General features: G+C 34.1%; 1 protein-coding gene across 1 annotated transcript; it reads left to right on the top strand.

The window, feature by feature from the left end:
• The first annotated feature begins 15,162 nt into the window (after nt 1–15,162).
• On the top strand, nt 15,163–16,110 carry LOC100028601 (olfactory receptor 14I1-like). The gene has a single exon (XM_001378559.3). The coding sequence runs from the start codon at nt 15,163–15,165 to the stop codon at nt 16,108–16,110; it is 948 nt and encodes a 315-aa protein (XP_001378596.3).
• The last annotated feature ends 1,026 nt before the right edge of the window (nt 16,111–17,136 follow it).

Raw genomic sequence — 17,136 nt, 5'->3', positions numbered from 1 at the left:
ATAATAGGCCCTTGTACAGGTCCAATTTAAAGTAATTTCTATCCCACATGTCTGTTGTACAGAATACAGTAAAATTTCACTTATCCATTTGGAGCCAAGACTATAGGAAGTTGCCATACTATAAAAAGGAAAGGAACTAGAATTCTATTTTGATAGGGAAGCACTGAGTAGGGTGGAGTATGTAGTTTCCAAGACCTGATTCTGTTATTCCAAGTATCTCTATTGTTATTGATTAGGAAATAACTAAATCTGATCTTCTAAGGAATGGTTTGAATAGGGTACTCTTTTGAAATTCATAATAATGAATCCAGAACTTCAAGCTACAATCTATTTTTAAATCTTACTACAAAAAAATGTTGTTACTATAAAGGGTAAATTAATCACAAAAAGGGTAAGTAACTAATAAAGGTGAAGTTAACAAAGAAGTGTCAAATAACTCAAAAAGATATAATCAAACCAAGGAAGATGAGAACTAAAGAATGGGCAGTCCTGGAGAAAAGCATCTGATGTGATTGGTAGATGTGCAAATTTAGAGGAGGGGCACAAGAGTAAAAGGTCTATATATTTCATGTCAATTCCTTTCTCTGGTACTTTCTGAGGTGGAGAGCAAGCTGGTAGCAGAGTACTGAGCCTTTAAGCATCATGGCGTGGCTACAACAGCTATTTATGATTCGGTGGTGAGTTTCTGGCTGAAGTGTTCCTCCTTACTTTCCAACTTTATCCTCTTAGAAGCCTCTAATCTTTTTAAGAGACCTAGTGTCAGAGATCTAGAAGTTCCCCTGACATAGGCCAGGGCGGAGAAATCCTATACCCTCTTTCCTCCTTCTCCTTAAAATCCTTCCCTCTATATTAATTAAAATTACCATAAATTTCCAGACTGACTTAAGTATTTTATTTGCAATTTTCCCTGGTGACCAATTAATTTATAGTCACAGTCCTAAAATTATCTTTATATTATTAATAATTTATTATTTTAAAAGTTTTAACTCAAAGAATGTTTTGATCTTAATAGACTTATCACTTTGCGACACCCACCCATGTGTGACAATTCTGGAAATAGCAAAGAAAATCATTAAGCTTGCATGTAAGTTTGTTGTCCTTAAGAAAAGTACTAAGGTATTATAATTTTCAATAGAATAACACCTGAATTGCCTCATTATCTTTTAAATTTTGTAACTGTTTCCTTGTTATTTATCTTGGCCAGAAGTTCAATGGTTACTCAGGGGCTCAATCCCCTGATTAATTAGAATGACAGTTTAGAACTGCCCCATTTCTGTCTTGGGTCAGTTTGCCTCTTCTTTATCAGTGTAGTCTTCAGTTCCAATCCTTGAGACTCATCATGCAGATGTCAGATTTAGTTTAGGTATCAAATGGCTTCAGTTCTACTACATCTCAGAATTCCAGGGTCCAAGAAATCTACCAGCTTTAGCCTTACCAGTAGTCTAGAGGCTGGCACCAATGTGTCTTGCTTGCATGATCTATTCCCTTATGTTACATGGAATACTTTGGTTCAAACATCTTTAACCTATCTATTGTGAATTATTTTGTCATAATGTGATCTATGTATGTGTCTTATTCACCTATAAGACTTACATGACATGAGAACTAGAAAGCCAAATTAACCATATCTAAACCCTGTATCATCCATAAAACTCAAGAGAATAGCAAAATACTTAGGCCAAGCTTCATAAATATTTACTATATTTGAACAGATAACAGCCAAAATGAGAATAATTATTTTTAGGATTATTATTTTTTTCTTTCTTCTTTTGTACCACCCCCACATTTCCTAACTCTTTCTATTACTCTTTCTGTGTCTTTATTTCTCTATCCTTCTTTTTTGGTCTCTCTCTTTGTCTCTAATTTGGTCCCTTTCTCTCCAAGAGATCAAATTTTATTTGATATTTCTAGAGATAGGTAAATTAGGTCCCCAAATAAGGTAAAAGAACTACTGAAAACCTACTTAAGTCAATTTATATTTCCTAGCCAATGATTACTAGAAAAATCTGAGCTTCATAAGCTCTCTGATATTGCCTACATTTCTCTATCTGTTGAACTATGATGTATTTGAAATATTAATGAGTGGCCTCATAAGCCATGATAAACTCTAACACTTTTTTTTTATTTTTAAGTTATATTTTATTTGATCATTTCCAAGCATTATTCATTAAAGACATAGATCATTTTTTTCCTTCCCCCTACCTCCCCCACCCCCCATAGTCGACATGCAAATCCACTGGGCATTACATGTTTTCTTCATTTGAACCCATTGCCATGTTGATAGTATTTGCATTAGAGTGTTCATTTAGAGTCTCTCCTCTGTCATGTCCCCTCAACCGCTGTATTCAGGCAGTTGCTTTTCCTCGGTGTTTCCACTACCATAGTTTATACTTTGCTTATGAATAGTGTTTTTTTCTCCTAGATCCCTGCAAATTGTTCAGGGACATTACACCACCACTAATGGAGAAGTCCATTACGTTCGATTATACCACAGTGTATTAGTCTCTGTGTACATTGTTCTCCTAGTTCTGCTCCTCTCGTTCTGCATCACTTCCTGGAGGTTGTTCCAGTCTTCATGGAACTCCTCCACTTTATTATTCCTTTTAGCACAATAGTATTCCATCACCAACATATACCACAATTTGTTCAGCCATTCCCCAATTGATGGGCATCCCCTCATTTTCAAGTTTTTGGCCACCACAAAGAGGGCAGCTATGAATATTTTTGTACAAGTCTTTTTGTCCATTATCTCTTTGGGGTACAGACCCGGCAGTGCTATGGCTGGATCAAAGAGTAGATATTCTTTTGTCGCCCTTTGGGCATAGTTCCAAATTGCCCTCCAGAATGGTTGGATCAGTTCACAACTCCACCAGCAATGAATTAATGTCCCTACTTTGCCACATCCCCTCCAGCATTCATTACTTTCCTTTGCTGTTATGTTAGCCAATCTGCTAGGTGTGAGGTGATACCTCAGAGTTGTTTTGATTTGCAGCTCTCTGATTATAAGAGATTTAGAACACTTCTTCATGTGCTTATTAATAGTTTTGATTTCTTTATCTGAGAACTGCCTATCCATGTCCCTTGCCCATTTATCAATTGGAGAATGGCTTGATTTTTTGTACAACTGATTTTGCTCTTTATAAATATGAGTAATTAAACCTTTGTCAGAGGTTTCTATGAAGGTTTTTCCCCAATTTGTTGTTTCCCTTCTGATTTTAGTTACATTGTTTTTGTTTGTACAAAAGCTTTTTAGTTTGATGTAGTCAAAATTATTTATTTTACATTTTGTGATTCTTTCTATGTCTTGCTTGGTTTTAAAGCCTTTCCCCTCCCAAAGGTCTGACATGTATACTATTCTGTGTTTACCCAATTTACTTATGGTTCCCTTCTTTATGTTTAAGTCACTCACCCATTTTGAATTTATCTTGGTGTAGGGTGTCAGGTGTTGATCAATTCCTAATCTCTCCCACACTGTCTTCCAATTTTCCCAGCAGTTTTTATTGAAGAGTGGATTTTTGTCCCAAAAGCTGGGATCTTTGGGTTTATCATATATTGTCTTGCTGAGGTCGCTTTCCCCCAGTCTATTCCACTGATCTTCCTTTCTGTTTCTTAGCCAGTACCAAATTGTTTTGATGACTGCTGCTTTGTAATATAGTTTAATGTCAGGGACTGCAAGGCCCCCATCATATGTGGTTTTTTTCATTATTTCCCTGGATATCCTTGATCTTTTGTTCTTCCAAATGAACTTTGTTATGTTTTTTTCTAAATCAGTGAAGAAGTATTTTGGTCGTTCAATGGGTATGACACTAAATAGATAAATAAGTTTGGGTAAAACTCTAACACTTTTTGAAGTACATAAGAGACACTTCTGGGGGTAGAACCAAGATGAAGGAATAGCCAGAGAAGAAGTGCTAATTCACAATGAACATCCTCCCTGACCAAGAGTTAAATATCACCACAAAAGGAATATAGGAGAGAAAGAAATAAGAAAGAAATAGAGTGGAACCAGCCTTCAAAAAAAAAAGAAAGAAAATCCCAAAATGTAGACAGAGACCATCTGGGGAACTGATGTGAGAGGGGAGCAAAGATAGCAGGAGGCATAACAATGAGTGAGGAGCATGCCAAGGGCAAAATCCGACCCCCTGCCTCACTACATCCCATATCTGCTCTCTTAGGTTCAGAACTGAAGCCTAACTAAGTCAGATCCTGAGATCCTGACTGGGCAAATAGTAGTAAAAGCCAACTCCCATTCTTTGAAATTTCAAACCTGTGGAGAACCCCAGTGTCCCATTGCAGGGCAATCTGGGATGAAGGGGTTTAATCTATGCAGGCCCAGATTGAAGCCAGGAATCCTAGTCTTGGCTTGGGATGAGGACATAATCCCCTATTTGGGGTGAAGACACAGTTCTCAGGCAGTGGCTCCCTGGGATATTTTTGCCCAAAACTAAGTTTGGAGCTTCAGGACAGGGCAAACAAGGGTATGCCTGATTGAATCAAAAACACCTTGAGACCCAAAACTTGAGCATAATCTGGGGCTAGAATTTGATCAGACCCTGATCTAATAAAGGTCAGACTGAGATCAGAAGCTTACACTGAAGTCTGAGGAAAGTCTTTTTAAGTTATCAGAATCTCAAGGTTCAATTGAATCAGCATAGGGAGTGGACTTGCAGAGTTCTCAGCCCCCAGCCCATCTAATAAGCTGGAAACAACTCAGAAAATGAGCCTAAATGCATCAAGTAAGGACTGAAGTTTAAGAGGGTACCTTAACTTCCCAGAAAACAAAGCTTACCTATAATTAGATAGGAAAAATGAGCAAACAGCCCAAAAATGCAGCTAACTCAAAAGAATTTTTATGGAGACAAAGAGAAGGTGCAGACACAGAATTCAAAGTCCAAAAGAAAAATATCTATTGGACACAGAGTCTGGAAGAGCTCAAAATAGACTTCAAAAATCAATTAAGTGAGGTAGAGGAAAAGTGGGGAAGAGAAATGAAAATGATAGGAAAAGAAATGGGTCAATTGAAAAAGGAGAACTAAAAACTGACAGAGGAAAACCAGGTCTTGAAAATCAGAATTAACCATCTAGAAACTAATGATTTCATGAGAAATCAAGAAACAATAAAGCAGAATCAAAGGAATGGAAAAAAGAGGCAAACATGAAATATCTTATTGAAAAAACAACCAAACTAGAAATTAGACCTAAGAGAGACAATCTAAGAATTATTTGAGTACCCAAAATCCATGATGAAGAAAAAACCTTGGATTTCATGTTACAAGAAATTATCAAAGATAAATGCCTATAGTTCCTTGAACAAAAAAAGTAAATGAAACTGTAATTGAAAGCATTCACAGATCACCTCCAGAAAGAAATCCTCAAATGACAAATTCCAGGAATGTAATAGCTCTCCAACCTCTGACCCTCACCTGACACCCAGCTCTCACTTGTGGCTCCTAGTAACTGCTAGCATGTGGCAGTGGCCACACCCCGGGCAACGGCTTCGACAGGCTGGCTAAACCTTGTGAGGGTAGCCATCAGGTCGCAGACCCCTGGTGAACTCACCAGGCTTTGCTCACCCAGCATGTGTGAAGACTGCTTTGGCCTAACAGATGGAAGAAACCAATAAGAAGGTTCAACGGCTGAGAGGGCAATGCAGCAAAGCACCGTGGAGTGCTAGGGGTGTATTGGAGCACAAAAGACAACATGGCCATCCAATGCAGCTGAGGAAGTCTCCAGGTGTAACAACTTTTTGTACCACTGGACCCAGGCTTCCAATGCCAAGAGAGTGGGACTGTCTCTGTGCATCGACTTTTCCACTTAAATCTCCTTCATGCACAAGTGCTTTTGTGCACACTCATCTACATCACAGATGAAAGTGCACAAAGAAAATCGTCATCCTTGGTTACCAAGAGACTACTACTAATAGCTTCATTTGAGAGCCACCCAGCCAAGGAAAAAATACTCCAAACAAGGAGAAAGAAACCATTCAAATACCATGGAGCTACAATCACATTCACTCAGGGCCTGGCAGCTACTATATTAAGGGATTGTAGTACCTGGAATATGATATTCAGGAAGGCAAAAGATTTGGGTTTACAATCCAGAGTCACCTATCCAGCAAAACTAAGCATATTCTTTCAGGTGAAAAAATTGTCATTCAATAAGATTCCAAGCATTGCTGAGGAATAAGCCAGATCTAAAAAAAAAAATTGAAGACCAAATATGAGACACAAGAAAAGCCCAGAAAGGTAAATAGGAAAGAGAAAATTTAAATGACTCATTTAAGGTAAAAATGTTTATATGTCTACATGGAAAGAGCATTTCTGTAATTCTCAAAAATTCCGCTCTATAGTAGAGAGGATAGAAGGAATTTACTAAGAAAGTGGGTGGAAACATAAGCTTATTATGAAAATATTATATATAAGATAATATAATGTATATGTAAATGTGATGATACAGAACAATATGTATGTATGATATGATATGTATGCATATGAATAACATGTAAAAAATCAAGCAAGGGCTGAAAGATAGGTTTGCACTGTGAGAAAAGGGAAGGGAGGGATAAAATGTAGTAAATTATATGATAAAAAGAAGCAAGAAAAATCAATACAGAAATGGGAGGATATGGGCGGTGACAGGCAATGCTTAAACTTTACTCTCATTTTAACTGATTAGAGAGGGAAAATATTGTATTATTAGGAGACTTTTCCTTCCTTTTTTTTTGAATTGGTTCTCTCAATATGCTTGTTTTAACAGAAAAAAAATTCTTATTTTTTTCTACCTCTATTAAATAATTCCTGATAGTTTAATTGATTTGTAATTGAGTAAATTAATTTTGGTACAGTATTGATTTTTATTGCATTTACTCCTCCTACCTATAAAATTACTATTTCTTATATTTTTTGAAGTCTTTATTCATGTGAAAAGTATCTCTTAATTATGTCCACATAGTTCTTAAGTTTGTACTGGTAAGAACACTCATAAGAACTTTATATAGTTTGCAATATTTTAAACATAATTTCTTTTTCTATTTCACTTGGATTTTTTTCATAATATACATAATTCTTACTAATTTATATGAGTTTATTTCATATCTTGAAACTTGTTTAAAGCAATATGTTGTTTCAACCATTAAATTTTTTTTCTCTAGAATGATCTAAGCATATTATCATATCATCTACAAAGAGTAATACTTTTTCTTCATAGCTTAATCTAATTTATTCAATTATAGTGGAAAATCCTCAGATCTCCCCATATAGTGAGCCGCCTTATACTCTAAGAACTAGCTTTATCAGGCTGACTTGAACCTGCTACAAACACAATGCTATAGAAGGATGTAGGAGTGGACTTTCTCTGTTTGACTGAACTTCAAACCTCTTGATTTCAGTACTTGCCTATGTTCTGATGCCTGTAGTTATGCATTAAGTTTGTGTTTATAACCCATAGAAATCCCTGATTATGTATACATCATGTAGCCAGTGGAAACCCTCCCTGATAGTGCATACAATTCCCAGAGCTCCTTGCCTTATGACCCAGACCTGAAGGTAACCTATCTGGATCCATGAATAATAAATTTCCTTCCTTACTCTGGAGTGACAACATAGTTTCCTCCTGCTTGGCTAAACTGAAAATCCCACATCATAGTTTTATCCCCCTGTCTTAGTGCTTCAACTAGTACTGGTACCTTATTATTGAATTACTGTAGAGATAATGACCATACTAGTTTCATCCTTGATATCATTAATTTCATTCAAGAATCAGTAGGATCATTTGTCTACAGTTTTATTCTATGTTTTTGCTCTCCCAGGTTTAGGTATCCAGACCATAAATAGTAGAGAAGGAATCTAGTAAGATTCTTTCTTTAATTCTTTCATCATATAGGACAGAGATGGCAGAAACTTTTAGACGCCCTCCCCCACCTTAACTCCTTGACTAAGTGCCATACCTACCCCCTCACAGACCATACCCTACCTTTCACCCCCACTGAGTTCCAGGCATGGATGATGTCATATTACCCTATGCAGGTAAGGGAGTAAAAGCTCCTATTGGCCTACTAGAGAGAATAATGTCCTCAAAGAGTGTATAAAGGAGTAAGAGAGTGACCTCAGGACTCAGGTCCCCTTTAGTTCTGCCACCAGTGAACTGCCCACCTTACCCTACAGGCCAGATGGGAGGGTGATCTGAAAAAATGTCATCAGGCAAAGTGGAGAGGGGGAAAGGAGAAGCTCAACTAGAGTCCCTCTGTCTGTCTTTTAATAATCTCCAGGGGTGAGGGGTTGCAGGCATGTGTCCTCAGAGAGCTCTCTGTGTGCCATCTTTGACACTGTGCCATAGGTTTGTCATCACTGATACAGGACATAAAGCATTAGAATTAGTAGTTCTTTAAATATTTAGTAGAATTTGCATTTGCATGCAAATCCATCTGATTGTGGAGATTTTTTTCTTAGATATTTTTTTAGCATATATTTAAATTTTATTTATTTTTTCAGATTATATGTAGATATAATTTTTAATGTTCATTTCTAACATTTTATAATTTATTCTTCCCTCCTAACTTTCCTTGCAGAACCTTATTATTACTCACTTATTTTAATTTCTTTTTTGAAGATAATAATTTAAATATTTGGATTCTTCTTCTTTTGGTCTCAGACATGGATTTTACTAAAAAAATCATATATTTCTCTTAATTTTTCAATTTTATTGCCATATAATTATAAACATATATCCCAATAACTCTTTAATGCCATCTTTAGTGATGATATATTCACCCTTTTCATTTTTGATGCTGGTAGTTCTTTTTATTCCTAAATTAAAAAGAAAAACAAATTATTTAACTATTTTGTTAGGTTTCTCACAAAACTAGATCTTAGTTTTGTTCATTAGTTCAATATTAGTTTAAAAATTCAGTTTTATAAATCTCCCTTTGGGTTTTTAAGATTTCCATTCTAGTGTTTAATGGAGGATTATATAATTTTTTATTTTTTAATTTAAACATCTAATTCATTTGTTTCTTCTTTCTCGTTTTTACTTAGGTAAACATTTAAATGGTATATATTTTCTCCTAACTGCTTTGTTCTTATCTTATATGTTTTGCTATTTTGTTTCATTGTCATTCTTATCTTATATGAAATATTGTTTCACAGACTTGTTCTTTCATCCACTAATTTTTCTAGGATTAGATCATTTAATTTCCAATTATGTTTCATTCTATACCTTAAGGACCCTTTATTATATTTAGTTTTATTATATTTTTTCCCAAAGGAATGGTGTTTTTCTGAATTTGTGAGGCATTTATGGCTAATACTTAATTAATGTTTGTGAAAGTTTATGTTCAGCTGAGAAAAATGTAGTCACCTTTGTATTCAAATTGAATTTTCTCCAGAAGTCTCAATTATGCCACTTTTCTAAAATTTCTAAAATTCATCTTAACTTCTTTCTTATTTATTTTATGGTTAGACTTAGCTACTTCTGAAAGAACAAATTGAGCTCCCTTATTAATATAGCTTTGCAACCTATTTCAAGGATGTTTCTTGTAAACAGCATATTCAATTCTGGTCTCTAATTAATTTTTTATTAGTTTCACTTTTATATGTGAGTTCATCTCATTCATATTTATAGTCATCCCTCCATCCTATTTTCTTCTGTTTATCACTTTCTCTTTGTTGTCTTTGCTAAAAAGCCTATTTTGCTGACCACTATGCCTGTTAATCCACATTTCCTCTATAATCTCTTATTTTTGTCTTATCTTCTACCCTTATGAAATCATTGTTGCCTAAGGTAGGCTTCTAGATTCAAATGATTTTGTATGTATAGATCTCATAACAAAATGAATGCCATACCAAATGGAGAATATAAGTTGATGAAATATGCTTTGTTACTCAGTCAATACTTGAGTTCTAGTTTTATTAATCATCCATTAAGTATAAAATTACACTGACATTGACCTTTACATCTGGGCATTTTAATAGTTAGGCATATTTTTAACATATTTGGTCAGCCAACATGACCAAGTTAAGGGTCATAAAAAAACCTTCTGAGGAAGCCATATGACATATTATCCTGTGGTGGAGGAGTTGATGTGAGACACAAGGAAATAAGTTTATGACACATATTTGAAAGGTAGAAATTGGCCTTTTTCATTTAATCTATATGCTTTGTTAAAATAGAAATCAGACAATAGAATCTAATTGATGTACACCCCTTTTATGGCCAAAGTAAAAAGATTTTAGTCTTTTAGTTATTTGAGCACCTATCACTCTATTTAAATATATAATATATATTTATTTTCAAATATATATATATACTATATTTAAGACACCTATGTATAAACATATGCATGTATATGTACATATACTTATATGTACATATATGTATATGTACATATACTTATATGAGTATATCTATATATAATATGTCCATATGACCCTGTTTTTTTCTGTAGAAATGCTAGAACTCTAGTATCACCTTTGAAAGAAGTTAGACATTGGTATAGGACATCGATTTTGACATACCCAATTCAAAGACACTGTAGTCTATGAGCAAAACATGATTTCAATAATTGAGAAGAACATGAGATATGAGCTTTTAGAGAAATCTTTATGTTGGCACTTTGTACAAATACTTGTGGGAGATCTAATTCATAAGGGTCTCGTCAGGCAGAGCTGGACATATTATACACTGACTCCAACACAGGAATACCATTTTACTCCTTCCTCTTTGAGTAATAAAGACACCTACCTATAGAAAGGGATGTGTGCATTCATAATGGAAAGATGTGCGTATTTATACTTTATTCTTTCAACCCAAAATAGAACAAATTCTCTAGTTGAAAATGCACTTAAGAAAAGCCAAGTATAAAAGTCATATTTTGTATAAGGTCAAAAATCACACTTGGGTTCTCCATAGAATATTCATGAATTACATATAACATAATTTACCTATTTTAAATAAATAATGTGTACCTAATTTAATTATACTCAAGGGAAAGGTCAGAGCATCTCTGGCTAATAAGGAAGGATAACTCTGGCATCTTTGGGGACTTCAGGAAGTGGTTCCCCTGATGGTCAATTGGCAATATATTTTCTTCTCATCTAAAAATCACCATTTCATCAAATCCAATAGCTTCACATGATTCAATTTCAGCTCCCCTTTTCTGAAACTCCAAATGAGAACAAAATTTATGTGTTGGAGAAAGTCATACTCTTTGGATCCTGTCTAGTCCCTTTCAAATAGGTAAAGGAAAATACCTGCATCAGTTCCCATGTCCATATATCATGGATACCCACATATATTCTTATACTTATAAATGAATGTATTTTTATATATGTAAAAATCTGTACCTCTGTGTGTGATAAATGGGGGACTAAATTATTCACTTGCAATTTTTTTCCTATTTTATGACTGGTCAGTTTGTTAGTTGATTGGTGTGATCTCTACCAGAGTTGGTATATCTCAGAGATGAATTGTGTTATGGTATAACCGTGAAAACTTATATCTGATTCTTCATCAATAGTAGATGCATGGATACAGAGAAATAATTTAAACTCTCTGAATCTCAAGTTCTTCTCCATTAAATGAGGATAAAACATATAGTTTCTATCTGATTTCCTTGGAGGACTTGATTATGATAAGTATCAGTTTTAATTGTTGTTTTTATTATTTTGTTTTTAATGTTTATATTATTCTTACTATTCTGTCACACTTAGACAGATATCACCTTTGCATTAGATAACTGTTGCTGTACAATATTGATCCCAAGTGAAATTGAGCAAGGTGAGGTAATGAAATTTCTCAAAGTATTTGTACTGAAAGTTTAAAACTTATAGTTCAAGATAAGATTATTGCACAAATGATTTTAGAAAGATTGAGATCTCAGTAATAGTTCTAATGTTCATACCTCATGACTTTTTACCACCATGTACTCACTTAACAAAATGGGATAAAATATCACAAGATTATGATAAACATCAGATGAAATGAATTCCACTGAAGAAAGTATTTTGAAAAGATCAATTATTAAGAACATATACTTTATCATTATAATAACTATTGCTGCTTTATTATTTTAAAGAATAATGCTACCATTAATGTCTTTATTTGAGAAGTGGCATACAAGTGACTAGAAAGATGGCTTTAAAGAAGAAAATGTTGGGTTTAAGTCCAAGTTTTTACACAACATATATTTGAGGCAATGAGCAAGTCACATAAATTCTCAGGACTGCAGATAATTAAGAATGCATTTCATTTGGAATAAGGTTGTAGAGTTTCCTTCCCAGAGGTATTTTTGGTTTTCTGTTAACTTCCTTTTCTGTTAGCATTTTGTGGAAGTTCAATCATTTCCATCTTGTCTGAAGCATCACAACCCATTTTGGGGTTCTCTTGGCAAAAAATGCTGGATTCATTTTCCATTTCTTTCTCTATTTCATTTTACAGATGAATAACCGAGAAAAAGAGGCAAAGTGATTTACTCAGGTTCATATTGCAAGAAATGTATGAGACCACATTTGAACTCAGGAAAATTAGTCTTCCTGACTTCATGCCTGGCAATCTAACCACTAACTTATTATCAGCATAGTAATATCGTTATTGTTACTACTATTTTAGGGAAGAATATATATATGTATATATCTATATCTATATATATATATATGCATATATATAATATAATGAAATTCTTATGTTTTGAGTATAAAATGATAAGGTATATGTATAAATGGTAATTATGAATACAATTTTACCATTTTCATCCTTAGAAATTTTTCCCTTGACCTTAAAGTATATATCCCTTGTGATCCAGAATTACACATTCTGAAAAGCTCAGCAAAATAATCTAAAAACTCAAAATGATTTAGATAAGACAGGAGGAAAATTTCTTGATGGTACAAACTGCAAATGTGAGTGATGGATTGTGCTATTTAAAGGAAAATATACATCAAATATAGATCAATTAAATTCACAAATACTATGTATTAATTTATTAATAATTTTAAAAGAAAGAATAAAAAAATTTATAATTAATGAACAAAGATATGAAAAAGGTTATACATTTCCATAAAACAAATTTTTGTGTGTTCATAGAGATGAATCACCTTTTAGAAAAGGTTAAATTCCAAGTGGAATGCTGTCCTATGCACCAGACTTATGTATTAAATTTTTAAAATACTTTTTTATTGAAAATGATGAAAATAATTTAAAAATAGTTTTACTATAATCAAAACTGTCATCAGAACAATAGAGTTTCTGTCCCAATACAAGGGTCTTCCTTTCTCACAAATAGGGTGAGTATTTGAGTGAAAAAAAGGTTGTGGGGTAACTGACCTTGGTTTTGGTGAGATGCACTATTTCTCCAGGATGACTGGTCCAGGTGAGCTTGCCTTTCCTTGGGTTCAGTGTTTCAGCTAAATGTGCCAATTCACTGTCTGGTTTGATCAGGTCACTTGGTGATTGTCCATAGGTTTGCCTACTATTAGACCAGTCTAGATTTTTAATGGATAACTGTAGTCTTTTACCCTTCAACCACTGACTCCAAAGCATTCTCTTTATCTGGGGTCCCACTTCAGGAAGATGGAAGCAAATAATCTTTCCTCTCCTATTCTATAGTCACTTTTAGCTTGAGTCCATTTCTTCAGAAAGCCACTCCAGATTTCCCCAGGGAGGGCAATTTTAATACAGTCAATTTCATTTTCCATACTACTTTTGAAATTTATGTAGGTGAATAGTCAGGAGAAAAAACATGGATATATTCTAAGATCTGAAAGCATGTTCATTGTATATTTTTCATTGTATAGAGACCCTTTACATACAATTGAGCTATTTAGGCTTCCTAGAAATTCAAGGATTAAGTATGTCTTTTCATCTAAAATCTCACCAGATAACATTTTAATGTTTTAGTGTTTTTATTTCTGCCAAGTTTAGGATTGTGTTGCAGTGGAGTTAGGGAGATCATAATATTTGTATGAATGACTAAATCAGAAAAGTACTGGAAGGGGAAAGGAACCAAGAGACTAAAGTTTAATTTCTAACTCCCCACTGTCTCTGCATTATCTAATACATTATCTCTGTACATTGATCTGTCTTTCATCTTCTCAAAAATTATATTTTAATAAAAGTAATCCATTCATATTTTACCTTAGAATTTTCAAAAAACTTTGTTGTAACAGTCATGTATTGTGAGTAACCACCATTATTGTCTTGAGTTTATAAATGAAGAATATAAATTCTGAGAGAATGATTTACTCAAAAGTCTAATCATGTCTGGGATAAGCTTAAATCCAATTCAGCTAACAGAAAGTTTTCTTTCTTTCCATTACCCTACAATACCATACTTATAAAATTTTCAAATAGTTGCTAAGGCCATGTCCATCTCTTAAACCAACTTAAAAATTTTATTAGTCACATACTAAAATATGATGCATTGGGGCAGCTATGTGGCTCACTGGATTGAGAGCCAGGCCATGAGATGGAAGGTCCAGGTTTCAAATCTGGTCTTAGACACTTCCTAGTTTTGTGACCCTTGGCAAGTCATTTAACCGCCACTGTCTAGCCCTTACTACTCTTTTGCCTTTGAACCAATACCCAGTATTGATTCTAAAATGGAAGGTAAGGGTTTGAAATATATATGTGGCATCATAAATGCCTTAGAAATTTCTCTATACTGGCTAAATTTGATTTGTACGTTAGTGTCCCTTTGATTAGATGATTCAGTCTTTAGATCTATGATGGGGTTTGTTTTTAACCATTTTCTGAACTCAAAAGATTAAAGCTCCTAAGAATTCTATTGAGCTGAAAACATCATCTTCTATATTTCTACCAAAAATAAATAATGAAAAACTAAAGGTAGCTAATAGTTATGTATTGTGACAAATGGATCATCTATTCTCTCATGTATTTGCATGTATCTTTATATATCTTTAAAACCTTTTAAGAGCAAACAGGTCTCTGCTCTGGGACCATTATGCCAATGTTTATCACTGCTAGTTCTGCTCCCAATTAGGCATTAATTAGGATATTTAAATATGATGTGATTTCTATTGTAATATGATTAGTGGGAATGAATTTCTTGACCTTTCTATGTAATTAGATATCGTTATTTTCTCTCTCCTTTTAGAATTTGATATCCTCTACTCATGTTGTTTCAAGATGAATTATAGTACACAAGCAGACATGGCTAATTTCACCATCATCATGGAATTCTTCCTCATGGAATATTCCAGCATAAGAGAGCTACAGGTCTTACATGCTATGCTATTCCTGCTGATTTATATGGCAGCTGTGATAGGTAATTTTCTCACTATCACTGCCATTGTCACTGACTCACACCTTCACTCTCCAATGTATTTTTTTCTGAGTAACTTATCCTTGTTGGATATTGGCTGCATCTCGGTCACTCTTCCCAAATTCATTGTGTCTTCTCTGACACATAATCAAACCATTTCTTTGCTTGGCTGTGCTGTTCAGATATTTTTCTTTATCTTCCTTGAAGCAACAGAGATTGCTTTGCTTGTAGCCATGTCCTATGATCGCTTTGTGGCAATCTGTCAGCCCCTGCACTATGGGCTAATCATGACACCAGCCCGATGCATTTGGGTGGCAACCAGTTCATGGCTCACTGGGTGTGTCTATTCAGCTCTACATACAGGGAACATGTTCCGCTTACCTTTCTCAGGATCCAATGTGATCCATCAGTTTTTTTGTGATATCCCTCATATCTTGAAGGTTTCATGCTCTGAGGTTCGTAATACTGAGTATGTGCTCCTTGCTACTAGTTCAACTATAGTATTACTCTGCTTTGGTTTTTTAATTATATCCTATACTTACATCTTCTCCACTGTACTTAAAATGCCCTCTGTGGAAGGACGCTACAAAGCTTTGTCTACCTGTTCTCCTCAGTTGATTATCTTCTTCTTATTTGTCCTTGCTGGCATGGTCACAGTTCTAGGTCCCCTCTCAGATACATCCCCAATCCAGAATCTTCTAATTTCTATGACTTACACAATATTGCCTCCATTCATGAACCCCATAATCTATAGTCTGAGAAACACAAAAATCAAGACTGCACTGTGCAGAATTATTAAAATGGTGTTTTTCTCCAAAAAAAGTGTCATGTTTTGAGAATTTTAAAATGTGAGATAATACATGATTAGAGTGTTGATATATAACATACCATAATAAGTTAGTTAAAAGTGAAAATAGTTTATGTTTTGTCTAAATGACAAGAAGAAACAATACATCAAACCTGAGCAATGATGTTACTGAAAGGATGTAAAATTCCAGGATACATATTAGTTAGATATGTGATAAGAGATACCCTTGTCTATATTTAATAATTCAATTGTTTATGAACCAACTACAAATGGTTATATTTATCAGAGAAGTAGAAAGGAAATGGTAATGCTGTAGGTAAAGAAGTTATTTCTATACACCAGTATAGTTGTCGGAGTCTGCCTTCAACTTAAACTTTGATTTCTCTCCTCCATAACATTATGTCTACTGTTTTATGTTTCTGGAATGACTGTTACCATTCCTAGGTTCTAAAAAATTATTTGTTTTTTTAAAAGTTCAATTGAATTGTCACCCCCTTCATGAAAATTTCCTTAATTCTCCAGTGAAGAATATTCTTTCCTAAATTGTTTGCCAATTCTTATTTTTGTTTTCTACTTATTTTTCTACAAGGAAGTATGACTTTTTCAGTAGATGCCTAATATTTTAATTTCCCTGTGAATAAGTTGATAATTTTATAGTATGAGAGACTAAATTTCAGAGAAAATGTGGTATTTGAACATTAAATAAAATGTATATTTGAACCTAAACATTTATCTCAACATGAAATTACAGAGCATCCAACAAACACCCCTTGGAGGTCATTTAAAATAGAAGACAAACTGGAAATTTAATAAAATCTGGAGGCAATCCTGAGGAACGTGAGTTCTGACATTTGAAAAAGGATCCAGCATTGGAAGAAACATCCAGTTCTTTAGGTTGAATTTATCTTTGCCTCTTAGAATGGAAGGATGTTGTGAATTTCTTAATTTTCTGTTCCTTCATTTATGAACAGTCAATGATGTTCTATATGGATATACTTTATGAAAAAAAAAACACATCATGTCTAGCAGAGAACAGGCTCAGTGAGTTGTGACA

Source organism: Monodelphis domestica, chromosome 6 (assembly GCF_027887165.1).
Source record: "Monodelphis domestica isolate mMonDom1 chromosome 6, mMonDom1.pri, whole genome shotgun sequence".
In the NCBI taxonomy this organism is placed as follows: domain Eukaryota; kingdom Metazoa; phylum Chordata; class Mammalia; order Didelphimorphia; family Didelphidae; genus Monodelphis; species Monodelphis domestica.
Note: the sequence above shows the minus strand (reverse complement) of the source record. Positions and strands in the feature narration are given on the sequence as shown.